Source organism: Drosophila ananassae (genome assembly GCF_017639315.1).
Source record: "Drosophila ananassae strain 14024-0371.13 chromosome 4 unlocalized genomic scaffold, ASM1763931v2 tig00000061, whole genome shotgun sequence".
Lineage (NCBI taxonomy): Eukaryota > Metazoa > Arthropoda > Insecta > Diptera > Drosophilidae > Drosophila > Drosophila ananassae.
In genome coordinates, this window is record NW_025319038.1 from 1,411,529 (window position 1) to 1,435,782 (window position 24,254).

At 39.3% G+C, this 24,254-nt stretch overlaps 1 protein-coding gene across 26 annotated transcripts in view; it reads right to left on the reverse strand.

The window, feature by feature from the left end:
- Positions 1-24,254, reverse strand: part of LOC6504358 — a 159,454-nt gene that overhangs the window by 57,917 nt on the left and 77,283 nt on the right. For 22 of the 26 annotated variants that reach the window (XM_044717760.1, XM_014903941.3, XM_001967062.4 and 19 more), the window contains 3 exons: positions 17,128-17,397; positions 4,495-4,579; positions 4,096-4,284 (listed from right to left, as the gene is read on the reverse strand). In XM_044717760.1, the coding sequence (XP_044573695.1) occupies positions 4,096-4,284; positions 4,495-4,579; positions 17,128-17,397 (544 nt within the window). The remainder of the gene's footprint in view (positions 1-4,095; positions 4,285-4,494; positions 4,580-17,127; positions 17,398-24,254) is intronic. The other 4 variants (XM_014903934.3, XM_032455804.2, XM_044717763.1 and 1 more) reach the window with 1 other exon arrangement.

The window sequence follows — 24,254 nt, forward strand, 5'->3', positions numbered from 1 at the left end:
GTATATCTTCCTTGATTATGAAGTTATGAATTTTTTGATTAACAACGTTTTATATAGGCAGACGGACTGATAGACGGATATGTTAGTATCGGCTTACGAGGTGATCCTGATAAAAAATATATACAGTTTATAGGGTCCTTTACTGAGTTGCACACTTTTGACTAAAATTATAATACCCTCTGAAAAGGTATAAAAAGGAAAACATTTTTTGTTTATACTTTATTAGTTAGTTTGTTAAGTTAGTTAGTAATCAACTCGTATTCAAGAAAATTAGAATAAGTGATTAGGAAATTTAATCAGATGAAAAAATAAACTCCAATGTTCCCAATGATAGCTCCAATTTAATGCAAATTTTAAATTTCTCTTTATTTCTCCCTAATTTCTGCAAAACTTGTAAACTTTTCTAAAACTATTTGGTACGATTAAATATAAAAATTTTTATTTAAAAACTAATATTACATAATATTTTCGATATGGCTAAATTTTGTTTTTTATTTATAATTTAGACATTTGCAAGATTTTAATTATGAGGGTGAAAGGGGACGTTGCAAAATTTTGGCTAAAACTGGATATGATTGTCATGGCGAGCGTTCAAAAATTTTGCAAGTCAATAAGGGAGTCAGAATAAAACAAGAAAGAAAGGTAACTTCAGGCGGACCCGAATTTTATATACCCTTGCAGTTAAGTAGTCATATTATTACATATATATCGGATCGTATATAGTCGGCCGATCCTTATGAAATTTGGCAGATCGGATTAGACCCAAAATGGAATTCGTAGAAAGTCCCATCATTCTAGCTTAAAAACACCAAAGTTATAGCACTTCTGATCAATCAGTTATATGGCAGCTATAGGATATAGTCGACCGGTCCCGGCCGTTCCGACTACCTGCAAGGAAAACAAGGATGTGTGCAAAGTTTCAACTCGATAGCTTTAAAACTGAGAGATTAGTTTGCAAAAAAATACGGAAAGGCAATATGGGAATCAGAATAAAAATATATAAAAATCCTCTAAAAATGTATGTGAACGTAAAACCAAGCTTCATAGGTGGCTGCACGAAATTGGTAGATGCACTTATTTTGGGTTAACAAAATTGGCCAGATATAAGTGATATATCAAATATTGCGTCATCCCAAGGGCTATCTCCACTAGCAACATAAATAAGATTGAATGAGACCTTTTATTAAAAAAATTTTTTTCGGAAAAAAGTGTACCTTTTTAGTGTATTTTCTTGTCGCAACTGTTGTCAAAAATGCCTCCAAATCGGTGACACTCTAAAGGGTGAGATTCAACTTTACTGATTATATGAATTGCCTCAACAGTGAAATGGAAATTTAATGACTAAATTTTTTGATTTAACGGCAAAGTTTCAAATTCCACGTAAAAATTAGGGTACAGTCGAGGGTAGGAACATAGGTACCAGCGAATATTATTTTCTTCTTATGAATGTATAACAAGCATTTTTTTAAAGGTGTAAAAGAACTACATTGGAATTGAAGTTCCGTTATACCAAGACTTCTGGAGAAATTGATTAGTTTCCAAGTGTATTATTTCGTCCTCTCAGCATGGCTTCATCTATATAAAATATCTTTAACAAAAAATTTCTTGTAATTTTTATCGACTGTCTATGTTGAGTCTTCAAATCAGAGCCTTCTCCTACAAACACTTTAATGGATGGGTTTTCCTCCCAATATTAAAAAAATATTTGGATTGGAGTGTTTTTTTAAAAAACACCAACTCTAAGATTTTCCAGGTTTTATCACGTGTCTCATAGGGTAGTCACCTTAGTCAGTTGCTTTTTGTAGATGATTTACCGAATGTAATTATATATGTCTTAAATCCAATCAGGATACAGAAATACGTTTAAGCTCAGTGTGGGGATACTGCAAGTCCATGAAATTTTTCACTCGAGAAAGGAAGATCCACAAGTACGATAACGCAAAGGAAGAAATTACGTTCGTAGTTCAAACGAACTTTGAAGTCGACCAAAATCGAATTAAGTAAAATTCATGAAAAAAATGATTAAAATACGATCTTTTTTCCCTAAAGAATAAAACCTTATATAAATAATACAAATTTTCTAAATTATAAAATACAAATAAAATTTTTTTTATTTATATCTTCTAATGTTATTTTAGTCTTTTATTGAACTGATTTTTATTGAATGTGCTAGGAAGCCGAACCCGGGCCATTTCGGGACTATTAATGCGTTATTTTAAACATTGAGCTAATGTTCAAATCGTAACCCAACTGCCCAACTGCAACTCTAAAAATAGCAAGGTTGTGCCATTTCCGATCGTTCAGTTATAATTTGGCAGATCGCATTAAGTTGAACAAAATGGAAGATTCTAGCTTAAGGAACAATACAGTTACGCCAATTCTGATCGTTCAGTTATATGGCCGATCCTAATGAAATTTTGTTGATAAGATATCTTGTCCAAATATAACATGTGTGGAAAGTCCCAACCCTCTAACTTAAAAAGAACAAGAAAGGAAAGCTAACTTCGGGCGGAGCCGAAGTTGATATCTTATTTTATTTTATTAGATATATAGCGGATCGTTTATAGTCGGAAAATTGGCAATCCTTATGAGAATTGGCAGATCAAATTGTTTTCCCCAAAATAGAATCTGTACCAAATCCCATCTTTCTAACTTAAAAAACACCAAAGTTATGCCAATTTCGATCGTTCTATGACAGCTGTAGGATATAGTCCTTATGAAATTTTGTACATAAGATATTTTGGTCAAACATAACATGTGTGGAAAGTCCCAACCCTCTAACTTAAAAACCACCAAAGTTATGGCATTTCCGATCAATCAGTTATATGGCAGCTATAGGATATAGTCGACCGATCCCGACCGTTCCGACTTATATACTGCCTGCAAAGGAAAGAAGGGTGTGTGCAAAGTTTCAACTCGATAGCTCTAAAACTGAGAGACTAGAAACAGACAGACGGACAGACGGACATGCTCATATCGACTCAGGAGGTGATCCTGATCAAGAATATATATACTTTATAGGGTCGGAGATGTCTCCTTCACTGCGTTGCACACTTTTGACCAAAATTATAATACCCTCTGCAAGGGTATAAAAATACCAAAGGTATGGCATTCCGATCAATCAGGTATATGGCCGCTATAAGTTCCGACTTATATACTAATTGCTCATAGCTTTAAAACTGAGAGACTAGTTTGCGTAGGCACAGACAGACAGACAGACGAACATGCTCATATCGACGGACATGCTTATATGAACTCAGGAGGTAATCCTGATCAAGAATATATATAGTTTTAGGGTCGGAGATGTCTCCTTCACTGCCTTTTAAATACATGGAAGGGTGTACAAGCACCGTGAGTAGAGTGATTAACCCAATTCAGAAGATACATATGATTTATATTGTTCTTCTGCTCATTCGACAAAAGCTAAAGTCGGATATACAAATTTGAAACCCGAAGTATTTTAACGCCGTTGCACGTGCAGTGACCTTTACATACGTAACCACAAACGTTTCTTTACACCCCCATATATATAACGAGTTCTAAAAATAGAATCGTTTGCATGTGTGTTCCGTCTTTGCCAACCAGATTAACTAACAAATCTGACCGTGTCTCATCTATGTATGTATTGTATAATCTTTGGTTACACCAATGGTCGGCGGGGCCTGCCGATATGCAAATAGTATAGGCGAACAATGGCAATCTTAAATTATAATTATTAGAATTATATTTATATTTGAATTAAAGAAATATTAGTTATTATAAATTTAATAATTGTAAATATAATAAACAATGCTTTGCAATTATATTGTGTGCTGACCACTATTTTAAACATAAGTTGCTTTCATGTAATGTACTAAATTATAATTTACTCTTGATGTACGTGTGTATTGTATAATCTCTCTTTTAATGATATTCTTGTTATTGTACATAAATGGGTCCTGGTTTTATCCTAGTCCTGGTTAATGGCATCACCTTAGAGCCTCGAGTTTTACTCTACGGGATTATTTAAGGCGCTATTATAATAGGCATTTCGAATACCCCCGAATGCGATACATTTTTTGGATCTTGGCACTAACAATATAATCTACTAGTTACCTTGAGCACTACCTTCATGAACCCATTTTAGAGAGCGTTTTTTGCGATTGACATACATTGATTGACCCTTAGATGTTTGGTTACTGATATCACTCAATGAGTGAGATATTCTCCTGGCAAGCTCAACTTGGTCTTCCACAGTAGGGTGTAGTGTTGGCGAATAAAATGCAGATGAAGCATATAGTTTTCCTATTTCAAACAAGTTTAAATTTGAAACTTAAATAATATTGATTTTAGTCAGGATTTTATTTAAAGGAGATACGTAATTTATCATCATGTATCCTTTGTAAAAGCGATATATGGCGAATAAAATTAAGCACATCTAAGTACTGTTATTATATGCACATTTTTAGTTTTGATACATACATATCACCTTTTTTTTACTACTTCATTACTCACGATTTTTTGGCAATATTTCTTTTGTGTCAGTCGCCGGAGTAAATATTTTCCGTAAGTCAACAGTCTTTGAAGGATTTATTTGATCCTAAATTAAAAAAGTATTTTTATAGTTAAATAGAATGTAATATAAATAATATTAATAATTTTACACTTTATCCGCATTAAACAAGAAAACAAAGAAAACCAAATGTTGTGTTGCATTTTTTTGTATGTTTTTAAATAAGCAACACAAACAATTCAGTAGCGATGCAAAATGAAAAGTATAAAACTTAACTAAAAATGGACCGATTAATACCTAATTTCTTAATATCTATTTTATGTATTGGAATAGTTTCGGATTAAAACTTTTCAGAGTTTTCTCTTCATTAGAACTTTATTTTGAAGGTGAAAAAGAACGTGGCAAAATTTTTACACACACTTAATCTGCAGGGGTATCATAGGAGTCTTTGTGCCAAATCTGATAGCTCTAAGTCAAATGGTCTCTGAGATCCGCGCGATTAAAAATACTGCAAACCATAAAAATGTACCTATGTATCTCATATAAAAATCGGTCGATTTAGCGGCTAATGAAATTTGATTTCCATATATAAATTAGCTATAGAAATAGTGTCGGGTCAAGCACCAGCTACTGTATAGATTTGGTACTAAAACATAATAAGTTAAGCTAGTGAGCATTCGTTCAACATATTTTCTATGGCGGTCACTCTCGCCTTTCATGTTATCATAAATTGGATAAACTCTGTTTTTATCCATTTCAGCTGTACGCGAATGAACATTATATAACGTTTTAAATACATGATTAAGTCTTGTTTTTTGGAACGTCATTGAAAATTCTCAATGATCAAACAATGGTGACCACGGTGCGACTAAAGTTATGTCGTGTTAGCCGCGAGAAATTTGAACAATATAATTTTGGCTCCTAAATTATTAACTGCGTTTCTTTATTTTGATTGATCGTAATTCAATTATAGTGGAGATAAACCCAAGCGGCCCAGACACAGCATCACAGAGTTCTCTCTTAAAATGTATGGCAAATGGTATCATCCAGGATTGGAAGACGATGCAAGGAGTCCTCCACCCAGAGTCGAAGTTATCATGCTCCACGTTCGTCACGACCAGCTGGTCACCATGTACGAGGACATACAATTAGGTTGCGTCTGCGTCAGCCACAGCCGAGTTCACCAAACCAGTAAGGGGGAGTTTTACACCCACAGGTTTTGTTACCTTTTTTTCACCGTACTTGGCTGATATTCTTGGACGAAAATGTTCTCTGCCCAAAAGTTAGCGGAACAAATCGTCTTGAACATCTGCTAGGGCACACGTATTTTGAAAGATGATGTGTGTCTGGTGTATGAATATTTAAATTTTGTAATATTCACCACCTTTATGTCGACTTTTGTTTTGGCTTTGATGTAAGCCGAGATATCAATATCAGAATTATCAGGTGCAAGCCGGGAAACAAAAATGTGTTTCAATGGTGGGATCACCTGCAAGGGTTTTGGTGCCGCCGTAACTAATACTGCGGCATCAGTTTGTACCGGGGGTCCGGACGGTTGATTATCCTGTTTGGTGACTGTTACGGGGGTTTAAATTATTGGTTCTGGGATCACTTGAAGCGATGCCACAGAGGACATATCGTACAATTGCTCATTAATTCCGAGATATTCGGAACCCGAATTTTTCTCAGGTCAGGATATAAGCGGCTGCATATTTGTCGGCTGAGCAGGCTGAAGATTATTTGCCACAAGCACATCACTGAAAGGGGATTTCTTACGCTTTGGAGACTCACTCAGAGGTTCAAGACTACTAAACTGTGTATCGAGCGCACAGATTTGGTCATTGATTTTACGCAAACTGCTAATCAACTCCTTGAATCCACTTTTAGTCTGCCTCATGAACGATCTCCTTTCGTCCTAAACAGCACGACAACCGTCACAGCAAAAGTGGAAGCAAGTTTAAATTCCATAACTAATTACACAGGCCAACATCAAAAAATCTCCACGCATAATTTTACCTGCTCCATAACCTTTAGGCTCCCCTGAACCAAAGTCCAGAACAAGCACAGTTTCCGCGGTACACCTAAGAGAAGAAATTGATCAAATTTTACCATATTGAATTATGTAGGCCGTGCAATGGTGATGACTATCATTGTTTCCAGTACATATCATTTTCGAAATGTATGTGTACCAACTAAAATTAAAAAATGGTATCTAGCAGTTACCATATCTTTGGAATACTCATCCAAAGTTGAAATCTTAGATTTTCTACATTAATTTTTGGTCTTCTATGATTGTTCCCCAAACATTTTTCTATGGAAGATTTTTATTTTCTTATTGAAATCAATAGATCATACCATGTTTTAATTTTGGATTTAAGGAAAAACTCGAAATAATTTTATTGAATTTAACATAGATGGTTAAACAATATTTTCTTCAATTAAATTGGAGTTTTTAATCTCATATTTTCAAAAAGTCATGGCTATCTACAACTTCTGTAAAGCTTTGCTAAACAAGCTCAACCTGCAATAGATACGTTTTGAACAAAGAAACAGTTTTAGATAGCCATGACTTTTTGAAAATATGAGATTAAAAACTCCAATTTAATTGAAGAAAATATTGTTTAACCATCTATATTAAATTCAATAAAATTATTTCGAGTTTTTCCTTAAATCCAAAATTAAAACATGGTATGATCTATTGATTTCAATAAGAAAATAAAAATCTTCCATAGAAAAATGTTTGGGGAACAATCATAGAAGACCAAAAATTAATGTAGAAAATCTAAGATTTCAACTTTGGATGAGTATTCCAAAGATATGGTAACTGCTAGATACCATTTTTTAATTTTAGTTGGTACACATACATTTCAAAAATGATATGTACTGGAAACAATGATAGTCATCGCCATTGCACGGCCTATATAATTCAATATATGGTAAAATTTGATCAATTTCTTCTCTTAGGTGTACCGCGGAAACTGTGGGTGATAGAACCTATGTTTGTTCTGGACTTTGGTTCAGGGGAGCCTAAAGGTTATAGAGCAGGTAAAATTATGCGTGGTGGAAAAAAAAAGTTGGAAATTGTTGGCCTGTGTTATTAAAGATTAATTAATTTATTAATATTATTTGTTTTTAATATAGAGGAACCTTGAACTGTACCAGGGAAACGAAAGGGCGAGATTAAAGTGCGTACAAAAAAAACACGTCCGTCCGCTTTAAGATAAAGAGAGGAAGTGATGGACTTGTAATTTTGAGTTATAAAAGCGACCCCTAAATTTATGGCGGCGATAGGTTGATCTTCCTTGATCTCCTGGATATTGTAAGACTTGGCATTTACGTGTAGCATCCTGGGGAGACAGAGGTTTTGGATGATAGGAGTAGAATAGGATATTATTTAGTGAGTGTGAGCTAAGTGGTTTGTCGTGTGTTATCGTTTGTTGTGGTTGGGGTACTCCCACTTTGTATGTGCCTTTTTACTAGTTTCCTTATCTTGGACTTATGCAGTTTTTGTCCCTTAGCTGTCGTTACAGTCACGTGGTAATTGTTCTTGACGCGATGTTTAGTGAATATAAGAGTAATTTTGTTGCGTCTATTTTCTTTCCTAAGAAGTGTGTCGCTCACCTCAACATACTGTTTGCGGTTCATCCCTGTCTGTGTTGGCTTTCGCTATTCTTCTCTGAGCGGTATTTGTTAACAGCATTTTGATTTGGGGATAGAGGGTTTGTTGATATTCGTTAAGTTTTTGCAGATAATCATGTTTATTATTGTAAGTTATTGTCCTGTCGAAGATGTGAGTTCGACCTGAGAACAATTCAAAGGGTGTTAGGTTTGTTGTAGAATAAATGGCATTTTTTACGTCAGTATTGTTTTTGTCATTCGTGTGGTACGATGTTATCTTGAGGGTTTGTTCATTTTGATCACAAACGTCTTCCAGAAACTCGTCGCATCGAACAATTTTGTATAGACCATAACTTTATTTACATTTAGGTTTGGTTCTATCCTACTTAAGGTATTTTCCACAATGTTTAGGAAACCTTTTGTGTGGGTAAGTTCGTATTCGTATGAGTCTTATATATTTTTCCAATGTAAAAGTTTTTTATTGTGACCGTTTATGTTAAAGACCCACGTTAGTGGTTTATGGTCGGTTACAATTAGAAATTTTTTCCTGAATAGGTAGGGCCTGAAGTACCGTGGAGTACCGTGTTTCGGTACCGGACTGGCTACTGGTTTGTCCCAGTTCTCGGGTCCTTGAGAGAGGACCGAATTTGAATTTGAAAGATTTTTCAAAGTCGGGGTATTGTAAAGTTGGTTGATTACAGAGTAGGGTTTTACACATTTCAAACGTTTTTACAAACTCTTCGTCTATAACTATCGACTTGTTACCTTTTAATTGTTTCGTTATGGGTTAAGTAAGTTTTGCAAAACCTTTAATGAATTTCCTGTAATAACCAAGGAGACCAAGGAAACCTTAATCTGTTTAGCGTTCGTTGGGCAGGGGAAATTCTTTATCGCTTCTATCTTATTACCCCTTCTTAGGTCACTAAGTGGCCGAGAAAGTCAATTTCTTTGCTTATTTAATGATTATTTTTAATGATTTGTTTTGGTTATTTGTTTTTGCATTTCCTGCTTAAGAGCGAAGGAATATCTGTATGACTTAGTGTGAAGTGATATTGAGTCTGTCGATGGAATGCTGTGTTTAACCATATTAGTGAAGGATAGATCGTCATTATGTAATAAGTTTGGGAATGACTTTAATAGTTTGACGAGATGTTGACGTTCTTCTAAGTTGAGGTGGTCCATTGGGATTTGTAATTGTTCGTCTTTTTTAACCCCTTCCGAGACGTATAATATTGTTTCTCATTGAAATTTTTGACTTGAAGCGGTTCACAGTGGTTGTATGGAGCTTGTGTGGCCATAAATACTTTCCTTTGATATATCAATGTGAAATATTTTCCAAAAATTTAAAAAAAAATTTGTAATATATAATAAAACAAGAAAGGAAAGCTAACTTCGGGCGGAGCCGAAGTTTATATACCCTTGCAGTTGAGTCGCAGTCCGCTAGGTGGCGCCAAGCATCTTATATTATTAGATACAAAGCGGATCGTATATAGTTGGCCGATCCTTATGAAATTTGGCAAATCAGATTATTTTGTCCAAAATAGAATCTGTACCAAGTCCCATCTTTCTAACTTAAAAAACACCAAAGTTATGCCAATTCCGATCGTTGTGTGACAGATATGTTGGACAAACATAACATGTGTGGAAAGTCCCAACCCAAAAGTCTAACTTAAAAAACACCAAAGTTATGGCATTTCCGATCAATCAGTTATATGGCAGCTATAGGATATAGTCGACCGATCTCGTTCCGACTTATATACTACCTGCAAGGAAAAAAAGGATGTGTACAAAATTTCAACTCTATAGCTCCAAAACTGAGAGACTAGTTTGCGTAGAAAGCGACAGACAGACGGACATGCTCATATCGACTCAGGAGGTGATCCTGGTCAAGAATATATATACTTTATAGGGTCGGAGATGTCTCCTTTACTGCGTTGCACACTTTTGACCAAAATTATAATACCCTCTGCAAGGGTATAAAAATTGGATACATCGGACGACTGTATCCTATAGCTCTCATAGTACCGTAATAAGTATGGCAGTAGTATAACATGGCAACGGTGCTCAAAAATACTTGCTTACTTACCAGTGGAATTACAGTGCCAAAATTTCATTATTAAGCATCCAATTTATTTGTACATACATTATTTAGAGTATTGTTGAGCTATTAATAGTTTTTAATAGCAGCCGAATAACTATACGCGTTTCAAATTATAGTTTCAATATATTTATTTTGGGCTCAATTTAACCCTAATATATGCGGCTCCAATCAACCCCAAATCACAACAAACGCCAAACCAAGAGCTTGCGCAGAAGCTCAACTAAAGCTCCCCAAAGCGCATACGCTACAAATACCAATAAAGCGCATGCGAAACTGGGGACAAAACAGAGACGAAACATGCTGATAACAACAGCTGCAGCTTAGCATATTATAATTATTTTATATGCATTCTTTGGTGGCTGCTTGGCCCAACATCCTCCCCCCATTGAAGGGTGGGCCTTCAATAACAATGTCGGAAAGGGCAGCAGTCACATTATTGCAGAGGTTATTCCATGGGTTGTCCTCCCTACCACAGAGCGCCGACACATCCCGTGATAGTCCACCGTGGCCAGAAAACACCCAGCCTAATCGAGTGTTCTGAGCAATTGGGAGCCCGTGACCTAACTGGACCGCCGAAACCGGTCACCGTTGTGGAGCATTTGGAGCGGCCAAGCTGAAGTTCATTCGCCAGCCGCGACGGAATGAGATGTACTTGTGAACCGGAATCCAATAACGCTCGACAAGGCAGGAAGTCTCCAGATCGACCACGAACGAGTACATTTGCTGTTGGCAGGAGCACTAGCTCAGCATTGCGATCCTGGTTCATAACAGGGTTGATTGAGCGGGATGGGTTCGCACCAGAAACTGCACCGATGGGACGTGAGATTCGTGCGGGTGAAACCTGCCCGCTAGGGTGCAACAGAATATGATGACGGTGATTGCACGTCGAGCAGCGGGAAGCTGAGCATCCGCGAGCGAGATGGCCATCCTCCAGACGAACAAAACAGCGAGCCAGACGCCGAACTTCGTCGTACCGTTCCTCAATTGGCAAAGCACGGAACTTTGGACAAGCAGGAAGCTCATGCGCCGAAACACCACACAGGGCGCATAGAACCGGACTGGCGTTAATAACCATGCACGAGGATCGGTTATTTGACGATCTACCTCGGCCTACTTGGTTAACTGGTGAATACGCCAAAGAAAAGTCAACGCTTTCGAGAGTCCGGCACCTTTGCTCTAAGAATCGTGCTATAGACTCCCAAGATGGAAGGCTGTCATCAGTGCTTCCTGCCAGAGAGTCTTCCCATTTGGCCTTTGTAGCGGGGTCCAGCTTTTGAAAGATGATCTGGATGAGGAGGCACCCTTGAATTTCGGCCGACGTCAACCACCCTTAGCTGCAGGATCTCGTTGATGTGAGCCTGGAAGATTAACCGACGGTTGCTGAAACGGTTGCGCAAAAGGTCAAGGGCAACATCATAGTTAGCGTCGGTAATCTCTAGCGCCCTCACAGTCTCCAGGGCTGAGTCCCGCAGGCAGGAAATGAGCCACCTGAGCTTCTCCATTTTGGTCAAGTGCGGGTGACTGTCGATGGTTGTCCAAAATAGGGCGCAGAAATCCGGCCACTAGGCATAGCCGCCGCTGAATGTTGGCATCGGCAACGGTGGCAAGGAGGGGGCTGGCTTGTATGGCATTGGCGATACACTGGCACCGTCGAGAAGTGTGGAGTGGGCAGAGATTCTCATGGAGCGCTTGGCAACCTCCACCTGAATTTCCACTTGCACATCAGTCGCCAGCTGCGAAAATTTCCAATACAGATCACTCCCGATCTCGCTAAAATTAAGCTCCTCCAATTCTTCTTGAAGCGCGGTGAACCGCTCACGCAAACGCTTCTCCACTGACTCCAGCGCCTGAATGGTACAATCCTCAGTCCGCGCCGCAGCCTTCACTTTATGATGCAGCGCCTCCATCTCCTGGCAGGTCACCTCTGCTCTTCTCCGCAGCATCCTTTCCCGGTTTGCGGCAGCAGCTCCAATAGTCTCAGCTCCAGACTCCATTATTCGATTAAAATGCAACTTGTAACAACAACAAGGGCGTTTTCACAATAATCAACCGGGATGAAATCACGTCGGGATCACCAAATGTTGAGCTATTAATAGTTTTTAATTTTTTTTTTTTTTTTTTTTTTTTTTTTCTCTTATTACTCCGCTTGGGAGCTTAGGGCATTTACAAGGACTTTGAACCTGACTCTGTTTGGTGCAGTTTGCTTAGCGTAATCCCACGTGATGTTGCTGCGGGATAATTCTTGTATTATAATACGGCGCCAGGTAAGCTTGGGGCGGCCCACTCTTCTGCTTCCCTGTGGGTTCCAATCCAGTGCATTCCTGACTATGCTGTCTGTTTTCTTCCTGAGTGCGTGACCTATCTATCTCCATTTTTTCTTCTTGATTTGGTGATGGATGGGAGCCTCCCCCGTGTTGCGCCACAGGTCACTGTTGGAAATTCTGTTGGGCCAGAATATCCCACATATGATCCTGAGGCACTTGTTAATGAATGACTGCAGCTTTGTCATCATCCTTTGGGAGGTTAGCCACGTCTCAGCTCCGTACAGAAGAATGGATTTTACACACGCATTGAAGATCCGCAGCTTTGTTCTTCTACTTATTTGCTGATTTCTTTGCACAGTCTGCTCTCTACATCTTTTTCCACTCCACCACTGGATGATATTATGGTGCCAAGGTAGGTAAAGTGGTCGACGAAATCGACTGTTTTACCGCTGATGGTGATGCTACCTTGGTTGGAGTTATTAAACCGCATCGCCTTGGTCTTTGATGCGTTGATGGAGAGGCCTACTGCGTTGGCTCTCTTCTCGAGGTCGGACGCCTTGGCTTGTATATCGATGAGTCTGTGTGATAGGAGGCATATATCGTCGGCGTAGTCTAGGTCTTCAAGGTGTTGTGTGAAGCTCCAAGTTATCCCGCGTCGATGCATGCTTACTTCTCTCATGATCTCATCAATCACCAGGTTGAACAGTAGGGGTGATAGAGGGCAGCCTTGCTTGACGCCAGTGTTCGTCTGAAAGGGTGCACTGATTTTTCCGTTGTGCAGTACTGCCAGGTCCGCATCATCATACATAGCTCTTACTATGTTTACGATGTTGATTGGCACTCCTTTCCTTGCAAGTGCACGCCATATCGCCGCCCTGTCTATTAAGTCAAACGCTTTTTGGAAGTCGATGAATAGAAGGTATAGTGGCGAACGCCATTCCACGGCTTGTTCGGTTATTGTGCGTAGCGTGTTTGCCTGGTCTACGCAGCTCCTAAGTGGTCTAAACCCTCCTTGTTCATCTCGAATTGTTGGCTCTAGTTTCTCCATAAGTCGTTCGTTCAGCAGGGTCGCTAATATTTTATAGCTGGTGTTCAACAGGGTGATCCCTCGCCAGTTGTTACAGTCACTGAGGTCTCCCTTTTTTTGGTAGCTTAACGATTACTCCTCTCTTCCAAGCGTCAGGAACTCGCTCACTTTCCCATATATCTTTGAAATGCGGGTACAATGTTTCGGCCATTAGTTGCGGGTCAATCTGGAGGAGTTCGGCAGATATGCCGTCCTCTCCAGCCGCTTTGTTGCTCTTTAACTTCCTGATTGCATCTCGTATTTCTCTGATTGAGGGAGGGGTTGGGGGTATCCTAACGCTGCTGTTGGGTACGATACTTCTGAAGTCGGGCTGTGTGTTGCCTGGTTGCTCTGTACAGCTGATCTCCATGAAGTGTTGCCTCCATCTCTCAAGTTGAGCATCGTCGTCTACTAGGAGCCTACCGTCTGAGTCTCGAATGGGATGGGTTTGCCTCTGGTAGCTTCCAGATAGTTTGCCTATCAACTGGTACAGTGAGCGCATGTTGTTTGTATTTGCTGCTCTTTCTGCGTTTTCTGCAATGCTGTCCAGTTCGGCTCTCTTGTCGCGTCTAGCTGATTTTTTCACCAATTTGCAGAGATTCCTGTGTTCTTCTCTGGCTCTGCCGTCGTGATCCGCTATCGACTTGAGTCTATTCCGTCTGCTGATGAGTTCCCATGTGTCCGCCGAGATCCATTCCGAGCAGCTGCGTTGTCTCGTGCCAAGCATCTCCTCTGCGGTACTTCTCAGTAGTCTGCAAGTTTGTTCCCAAGGGCAGTTCCGCTGTGGTGTCAACTGTTCGCGTAGTGCTGTTGCCATTCTGGAGGATAGGGTAGTATCTCTGAGTCGATGTATATTCAGGGGGGTCGGTCTTCTTGTGGCCCTGGTGGCAGTGTGCTTTCGTTGGAGTTTGATTGAGATCTCTCCAACTACAAGCTCGTGGTCACTGTCTATTGACGCGCCTCTCCTATTGCGTACATCTCTCAGCGAACGCCTCCATCTCTTACTTATGCACAGGTGGTCGATTTGGTTGCGGGTATTTCCATCTGGAGATGTCCATGTATATTTATGAACTTCCCTGTGGGGAAATACTGTTCCTCCAATGACCAACTGGAAGGTCTGGCATAAGTCGATCAGCCTGTCTCCATTGTCACTTCGCGTGCCGATACCATGCCGGCCCATGGTTGATTCCAATCCGGTGTTGTTGGGGCCGACTTTCGCATTGAAGTCACCCATGAGAATCTTGATGTCGCCTCTTACGACCTTGTTGAGAGATGAGATGAGTGCGTTGTAGAAGTCGTCTTTGATGTCATCGCTGGCGTCTTCTGTTGGGGCATAGCATTGCACGATGGTGATGTGCCTGGCGTTGCATCGGAATCTGGCGGTGATGATTCTGTCAGAGACGGGGTTCCAGGAGATAAGTGTCTGTTTAAATTTCCTCGACACATAAATCCCTACTCCATTTCGTCCACCATCACTGCTTCCGCTATGCAACACTAGATTACTTTGTGATGTTGTTGTTGCTCCCTTCCCACTCCATCTCATCTCGCTGATGCCAGCAATTGCGATCTGCAGTCGGTCCATCTCGTTCTCCAACTGCGCCAATCTGGATGGCTCCATCAGAGTCCTAACGTTCCATTGTCCAATTCGTGTCCGTTTCGAGATGCGAAGGGTCGTCATCGGTTTTGGAGTGTCATTTGGTTCGATTGTACTTGTATTTGTTCTTGTAATCATTGTTATTTTCGTTCGGCCCGGTGATTGGCCGGACGCGACTTATCCCATGTAGTGGGGCTGCCACTTTTCGACATCTGGGAGTTCCGCTTTTGACTTTTTCATAAATATCATGCGAAATTATAATAATTCATAATTTTTTTTATTTTTTCGGGGGTCGGGATCGAACCCACGACCTCTTGTTTGGTAGGCAAATACGCTACCGTTGAGCTGGCAAGAGGCCATTGTGAATTGCTTACAATTACACACTATAAATATTACAAGCCGAAAGTGTAGGGTCATGCACTTGTCATGAGTGGGAATCGAACCCACAACCTCATGCTTAGCGAGCTAGCGTGCTAACCGCTAGGCTACGAGGCCCCCCCCAAGTTTTTAATAGCAGCCGAATAACTATACGCGTTTCAAATTATAGTTTCAATATATTTATTTTGGGCTCAATTTAATCCTAATATATGCGGCTCCAATCAACTCCAAATCACAACAAACGCCAAACCAAGAGCTTGCGCAGAAGCTCAACTAAAGCTCCCCAAAGCGCATACGCTACAAATACCAATAAAGCGCATGCGAAACTGGGGACAAAACAGAGACGAAACATGCTGATAACAACAGCTGCAGCTTAGCATATTATAATTATTTTATATGCCTTCTTTGGTGGCTGCTTGGCCCAACAAGTATAAAATTGTAACTCCTCTCCCCCTTCCCACAAGCTTTTTAAAATATAATGAAATGAGATTCTAAAGTTCCATTTATGATATGTATATAAGAATAAATGTGTTTAAATCATTAAAAATAAAATTTAATTGAATGCTAATTGGAGTGAAAAAAATATTATTAAATAATTTCTTATAAATGAAATGTGCTTGGAAAAAAATTAGATTTGTTTTTTTTGGTAGTTTCCTTTGACTTGTTATGAAATTATCGACAAACACAAATGACGAAAACAAAAGAAACATCACAAAAGCAAAAGAAGAACAGCAGATTGGGTCCCGAACTTGACCTTGAATATAGTAAGACAGCTTCAGTTTATTAATGAGTATATACACATCGCCGAAAATCGGCAGCTGAACTTAACATTTACATATATTATAAATTTTTTGTGTATTATGTGCCCCCCGATTCCCCCTTTATAAGTGATATCAGGGCATTAGCCAATGTTTTCAGTTAATAAGATGTTAGGTTCAGTGCCGATTTTTGCCGATGTGAATATACTCATTAATAATCTCAAGCGGTCTTACTATATTCAAGGTCAAATTCGGCTGCTCTTCCTTTGCTTTTGTGTTGTTTTTTTTGTTTTCGTCATTTGTGTTTGTCGATAATTTCATAACAAGTCAAAGGAAACTACCAAAAAGAGACAAATCTAATTTTTTTCCCAGCAAATTTCATTTATTAGAAGATATTTGTTAATATTTATTTCAATCCATCTCATATACATATCATAAAAGGATCTTTAGAACCTCATTTCATTAAATTTTGAAAAGCTTGTGGGAAGGGGGAGAGGAGTTACATTTTTATACTCTAAATAATTTAAATACAAATAAATTGGATGCCAACTCAAAAATACTTGCTTACTTAGCAGTGGAATTACAGTGCTAAAATTTCATTATTCCAATTTATTTCCAATTATCAACGGAAAGTATTTATGGCTCCATACAAGCCCAACCACTGTGCACTGGTATATAGATATATACTTTCTACTATATAGGAAGACATGTATTGTATTATGTGTTACGTTCTTTACTAAATAATAATATCAGGAAGATTAAGGAATACAAAATTATTCCAAAAGAAAATAAAGGAAATATAATAAAATAAATTTATGAAGTATTTGACTTCTTTTTTATGTTTAAGTATACGTACTTTGTATAAAGTGTTCGAATTACATTCTAATAATTTCGGCTGTTTTTCAGCTTCCAACACTGGCATTTGCTGCAATTTCTTTATTTTTACTTGGTTTTGTAAACTTAACTCCTGAGCTAATTGCTGTTGTTGTTGTATATATTGCGTCAACTCGTTCTGTTTATCAATTAATTTTTGTTCTTCTGCCTTGAGTTTGGCTATTTCCATTTGAGCTCTAATACTCACATCTATGTCGGATATTATATGTTTGATCTGCTTATTATAATCATTCTGTAAATATAAAAATAATTACATTTTTATTTTAACAAAGAAGGACAGGTATAGTCGAGTCTACCGACCATATGATACCCGGTACTCATATTTTCGACCAAATTTAAATTACCGTTATGTATTATATTTATTTCAGTCATTCCATACTTTTATGCGTTTTAAACACTTCAAGCAATCTATTAAGGAAACAGAATAAAAAGTCAACTCCTGTAAAAATAGTCAAATTTTCCTGAACTTGTTCTGTGATTATAAATAACTGGTGCTACAGAAAGATTTCATTTTAGGGGGCGGGAGGATCTCAGCACAATTATCACATAAACTGCCAAATCGGATGGCATACATTTTAAATCCGCTGATATCCACGGGTTGAAATATACAACAAGCCAGTATGGAAATCCGAATATAAATATCTCTTATTCTTCTAAACATTTTTTGTAGATATAAAGAAGAGAACGTAAAAATAGTTTGAATTGACCCCAACCCTATCAAAACACTTTTATGAACTGGCGCAACATCGAATATCAAAAATTTGGAACAAACTTCAACTGCGTTGATAATATAGGATTCTAATTACAAAATCTTATATCTCTATCTTCTATAGTCACTGAGATTCATGCGTTCATACAGACTGACGAACAGAGAGAAATGGGTGATGTTGATGCTAAGCAAGAATATAAATATTTTGTGGATTGTGCACAAACTGAGAAAAACAAAAGTGAGCGTGAATTGGTGAGCAAATCAATGTGATGCACTGTGCGAGTGGAAGAGTCCAGTACATATGATAATAATAAGGTTATAAAATTAATTATTTAATAAAAATTTACCAGGGCCAAGGTTTAAAACAACTAAATTTATACGCCAAAATATTTTTCCGCTTTGGACTCCGCTTTAACTTTTTTGGATGTTCAGTCGTTGTTCCGCGGTCAAACTGATCTTTATATGTATGCGTGCTGAAACATTCGCATACACGGTTTCATGTGTGTGCGTTCGACTTCGTATTGAAGCCAGCTGAAATTTTTGATTTTTGTAACTTTTCTGGCATGCTACCCTATGAAAATTGGGGTATACATTATACCACTAATGATCGGATCAGATATATATCGCTAAAATCGGATATACTTGGCCGCTTCTCCACTCCTTCATTGAATAATACGAAATTGGAAAAAAATTTCCAAGATAAAAGCTTGGAAGCTTTCAAAAAAGCAACAGGGTTGAGTATGTCTCAAGATCCCTTTGCAAAGGGATTTATATAGCAAGACCGTCTTTTTGCCTGTCTGTTTGTGCTATGCATTTTACAAAGTTAGCCTTTTTTCTACTTTAGATTTATTTTTAATAATTAATGGGGCAAAAAAGTGGTACAAATAATTTTTAACTTCATTGAGTAGTCCGCTCTTATAGCGAAGACAAAAATATTAACTTTCGTTAAACCTTCATTATGAATGAAAAAACTAGCGTTATGACCTGCAAGCATTAAATAAATTTCAACTTTCAAGGCACATATTAAATGGAAAGGTTCCAGTTACAAAGAAACTACACACTTTCCTGGACACCTCAGATCAAGCATATGGCGCAGAAATATATGTACGAACGTACAAAAATAAGAAAAACTCGGTGAGGCTGTTGGTTTTCAAGTCCAAAGTGGTACCCACATCAAAGCACCCCTAGCCCAGGCTATAATTTTGCGCAGAAGTTCTTCTCGAAGGTCACTCAGTCAGAAAATGTTTGTCTTCAAGGGGTTAAGTGGGTTTGGCGGCTTCGAAAAAGTAGATTTTTTTTTGTATAAAATTCTACAGAATCTTGAGAATATTCTCTCAAATTTTCAAGTCGATTTGAATAAAAGTTTCGGAGATACAGTTCGAAAAGGTGGACGCTCAAGGTCAGGTATAAGCAGAGCGCAAACTTTAAACGAGTTTTTCTCAAAACTGTATTTTTGAAGTCGGTTGTCAAGATTTCTCGGCAACTACTCAACCGATCTTTTTTTGCGCGGTTCCCACTGCATACGTACAGCCCACCTCCCGTCCAACCGACCGAGGGACGCTGCCGCGTAACGTACGGCTCGAATCGCGGGAATAGATCCGAGATAGATAAGCGAGGATTAGGAGAAAGATATTACGAGGAAGAGTGTTGCATAGATAAGGCGGTTAATATAAGCGATTTAAGATTGTTAGTAGAGCAAAGTGATAAGATGTGGTAGAGACCATTGTAGTCCGAACATAATACCCTGAACGGATCGTGTTGGGCATATGTCGAACTACAATGGCTGAGGAGTAGAGGACGAAAGTTTCTGGTCCTTCTACTAGGAATGTTAAAGTTTAAACGTGTTAGTAAATGCTGGCTGTCTATATTTCCATAAATAAGATTATATAGAAACATGACACCCAGCATCGTTCTACGATTTGTTAATGTTGGTAAGTTGATTAGTAAAAGTCTATTATGATAAGAGGGGAGGTAAAGATTTGCATCCCAATTAAGTCCCCTAAGAGATCTTGATCAAATTTTGCACAGGCCTTCGAGATACGATTCTCTAGAACTTGAACGAAGGATTGTTTTTTATTTGATATAAACTCTTTTAAAAAAATGTTAAAAAAATTTCACGAAAATATTAATTTTTTTGCAAAAAGCTGTCCCAAAAATCCAATTTTCATTTGTTTTTTTTCCTTCGTTTAGTTTCTAGTTTTAGGTCTGTACTAAAATAAAATATTTAGTACTAAAATAAATTTTGTACTAAAATAAAATAATCTTTTCATTTCGGATGATTCTGTCAGAATCAATCGGCTGACCGTTTAATATTTTTTTCTGAAAATTTCACAAATTCTTCCTTAAATATGTATATTTAAGAAACTTAAATGTTGGAAAAAAGTTTTTCATTCATTATATAAAAAAAATTTTTTGAAAATAGTCAATTTTTTGGCCGCGCAAACCACCCTAACACCTTAAACAAGGTGGCTTAGTTTTTTTAGACTGATTCATCCGTCATATCATATTCGATCAATGCAACGGTTTTGCTGAACCACACATTTGTGGCAAATCGGATAGCAAAGATTCAAGAAGTAACGGAACAGGGTCAATGGCATCATATTATCCGCTCACAATGCCGAGTTTTATCTAGAGGAACAAACGCTAAAAAACACTATTGTTCCAAGGAACATGGGAGAATTGGACAAACATGTCAACTATTATTTCGACCAGCTTACAGCAAAAGTCAGTAAAGGAGCAGGTCTTTGACTACGACTCCGGGACCTACCGTTACTCCCGTGAGTTCAAGTTTGACGTAGTTGCCGCATAACGCTCTACGGACGAACATTTGGTGACCCCGACGTGATCCTTTAGGATCACAACTTGAACACAAACCTCGACGCAATTTAACTCAACGAAAAAAAAAAAAAAAAGAGGAGAGATACATCGCAACAATAGGATCAGAATCAGAACCCGTAATCCAAATGCTCATTGATGAGCTAATTGAAGGCAACATAGTCATCCAAAGGCTAATAAGAAACTTCACTAAGGACTCCGCAGAGCGTAAACTCAAGGGAGGATACTTCGAGGAGAGACTCAGACAGCTCACTCACTCATGGACCCAGTTTAAAAAAAATGATTCCAAGCTCCATGAGCTAGCACTAAGTCCTGAGAATGAGAACTTCTCAAAGGCCAAGGCGCTAGAAGAGCTAGTGAAAAAATATGAAGCAATATTTTCGGATGGAATCCCATCAGTGTCAGGCCCGTCACAAAGGCCCCGGAAAACAGACGAAAATCTCGACCCAAAGGCACAATCATCACGAGGAAACGAAGGAGAAGACCTTCGATTAACATCATTAAAACGAAGAAATGAAGGACGATTAGACGATATGGAAGACTTTCTGTGCAACCGCTCCGAAGGACGGGAAGTGTCCACATACGTCAGACAACACATGACGGAGCTATGGAAGGAAATCGTTACGGGATACCATGATCTCATCGACGAGGAACCAGCCATCAAAAATGATGGACACACCGATGACAGATTTCAGGTTGTACGAGCAGAATACTTTTCGTTTTTGAGCGAAGAATCGTAATCAACTTCAGCATCAACACAAAACCCGCGATTGCACCTCTGTTTGTAATACCACCAGTAGAAATTCCAAAGTTTGACGGAGACTACCGGCATTGGCTACGATTCTACGAAATTTTTACGGAATGCATCCACAATCAAGACTACAGCGATGCAGTAAAATTCCGTCATTTGGAGAAAGCAGTAAAATTGCAGTAAAATTAAAGTAACAGGTGAAGCACAAAATCTAATCGCAACGTTTGGCGGACGTTGGCGGACAGACCATTTACCAGGATGCATGGCAACGACTAAAGAATCGATACCAAAATGAACAGCTGTTGATTAAATCCGCGATCCAAGAGCTTTTCGGACACCGCAGAACAAATGGATCAGCGGACCAGCTGCGCAGCTTACATGACACCGTGCTCCGAACGGTCGCCACTCTCAACGCACTCAAAATGTCAACAGACAACTGGGAGCCAATCTTGATACACATCATTGAGGAAAGATTGGATCCACACACGCTGTCAGCTCTAGAACTAGTCATCACCGATCCAACCAATCGACAATCTCTGAAGGAGATGTTAGAAAACCTTGAGCGGCAGGCAACCAGTCAAGTAATAATGCAGAAAAATACGTCGACCGCACCACTTCGATCCAGTTCATCACGAGTGGTGTGCTCAGCCACAGCCCTGCTTACAGATAAGCCCACCGTTCTGTTACCAACCGCCCAAGTGACAATACATGGACCAGCCGGACCCCCTCAGCAATGCCGCACACTCCTAGAGTGTATCACCAGAAGGATGGCTGACAATTGGAGCCATCAACCCTGAACATCGCTGCACTGGGAGGAACAACTAAAAGATCACGAAAAAGGGCTGTGGTGACCCTATCATCATTACACTGACTTCGAAGATCAAATCAACGTCGTGGTACTATAATAATGCCCAATTAACCATCCCACCCTATACAAGCGCCAAGAAATATCTCACCTTAGTTGCGCTTAGCCGATCCTGAATTTACGCAGCCCCAAAATATTGATCTGTTGTTGGGCGCCGAAATCATCTCCCAGCTGATAAGGCCACAACAGGCATATTTGGGAGAAGGACAGCCACTACTAAAAAATACCGCGCTTGGATGGATTGTGATGGGGCCAGTGCGACCGGAATCAGCTCCTAATATCAAGGCAGAACAAGTCGTCGGTAATACGGTGGCTTGGACACCGGAAACTAACGAGCCACTAAAGGGTATCGGTGAAATCGTATCGGAACAAGGTTTGATTGCATGCATCGGCAAGGAGCAAATAGTAAAATCCGGAAGATTACATAGTTCCTCCCTCATTGCGGATAAACAAGGAGAGCCGCAGACGGACCCCAAACCACAAGCCCAAGGTTGTCAACTCACAACTGAAGAGCACAGAGTGCAAGGGCCCGTATCCAAGGAAATTCAAGGAGTAGAAGTCACTTCCTATCTGGCATGGGGAACATGCATCTCCAAAAGGGAGTAAGAAGCAAGGTCAAGAGAGGACCAAGAGTCCTGTATGCGCACTGACCAACCAGAAAAAAGGTCTAGTACTTCATGGGATGCCCAAGCAGAATGGTTACGAGGGCGCGCAACAAGGCGAAGGAGACAACAGGTCGGATAGAATTATCGTTGGTATTCAAAATTTTTTGTTGGTATTAACATTAGGGTTTTTGTAATTAGTTTTAAGATCCACAATATTTTCTAGCGCAAGGGTACACATCGGTTCACTGAGACGGTCCAACAACAACGCACAGCCTCTATTATTGAGTACCTCAATGGGGGGGAGAATTTTGGCACTTAGTGCCAAGACCTACTACCCAATCAAGATGCATCAGCAGGTCACGATATACAAGCATCAGACCTACTAGCCTATTAATAATGTATAAGCTTAAGCCTAAGCATAAGCCAATATCCAACCTACTAACCCGGCACTAGTCGATGGCACCGGAAGCAGAATCAGCCAACGAAGCCGAAATGCATGTGGAAAGCAGTTGGAATGGTTACGAGCGCAACAAGGCGAAGGAGACAACAGCTCGGATAGAATTATCGTTGGTATCTTATCAATGTTGGAGATCTCACCCACATGATTCAAAATTTTTTGGTATTAACATTAGATTTTTAGTAATTAGTTTTAAGATCCACAATATTTTCTAGCGCAAGGATACACATCGGTTCACTGAGACGGTCCAACAACAACGCCCAGCCGCATTGGATTGAGTCCCTCAATGGGGGGGGGGGGGGGAAATGGTGGCACCTAGTGCCAAGACCTTCTACCCTATATGCACACTTAGTAATTTGATCCAATCAATATGCATCAGCATGTTACAATATACAAACCCACTAACCTATTATCAATAAGCACAAAATAATATCCAACCTAATAACCCAGCACTAGTAGACGGCGCCAAGAGCAGAAATCAGCATTATCAGCGAGAAGAATGACCGACTGACCGAAGCAAGCAAAACCCAGCTATCTAAGCCGATATGCGAATACAAGCAGTACATGAACAAACAATCTGAGTCAGCAGATTCAGAGGTGGGTGACCCTGGCATTAACCTTAGTTTTAGCACGTCCATAACATTGACCTTTCTTATATTTAATTATGTATAATTTAGCATCTTATATAAGAGTTGTTCTTCTGAAATAAAGAGAGTTGCGAGACCTACTTCGTGTGATCCTGTGTAAAACGATTCACAAAGTTGGACTCTCTAAGACCTATCTACTTCGCGTGGCTCCAGTGTAAACGGACCACAAGTAGACCCCGCATTACCTAACCACTTCGAGTGTTGCTCCCGTGAAACGGAC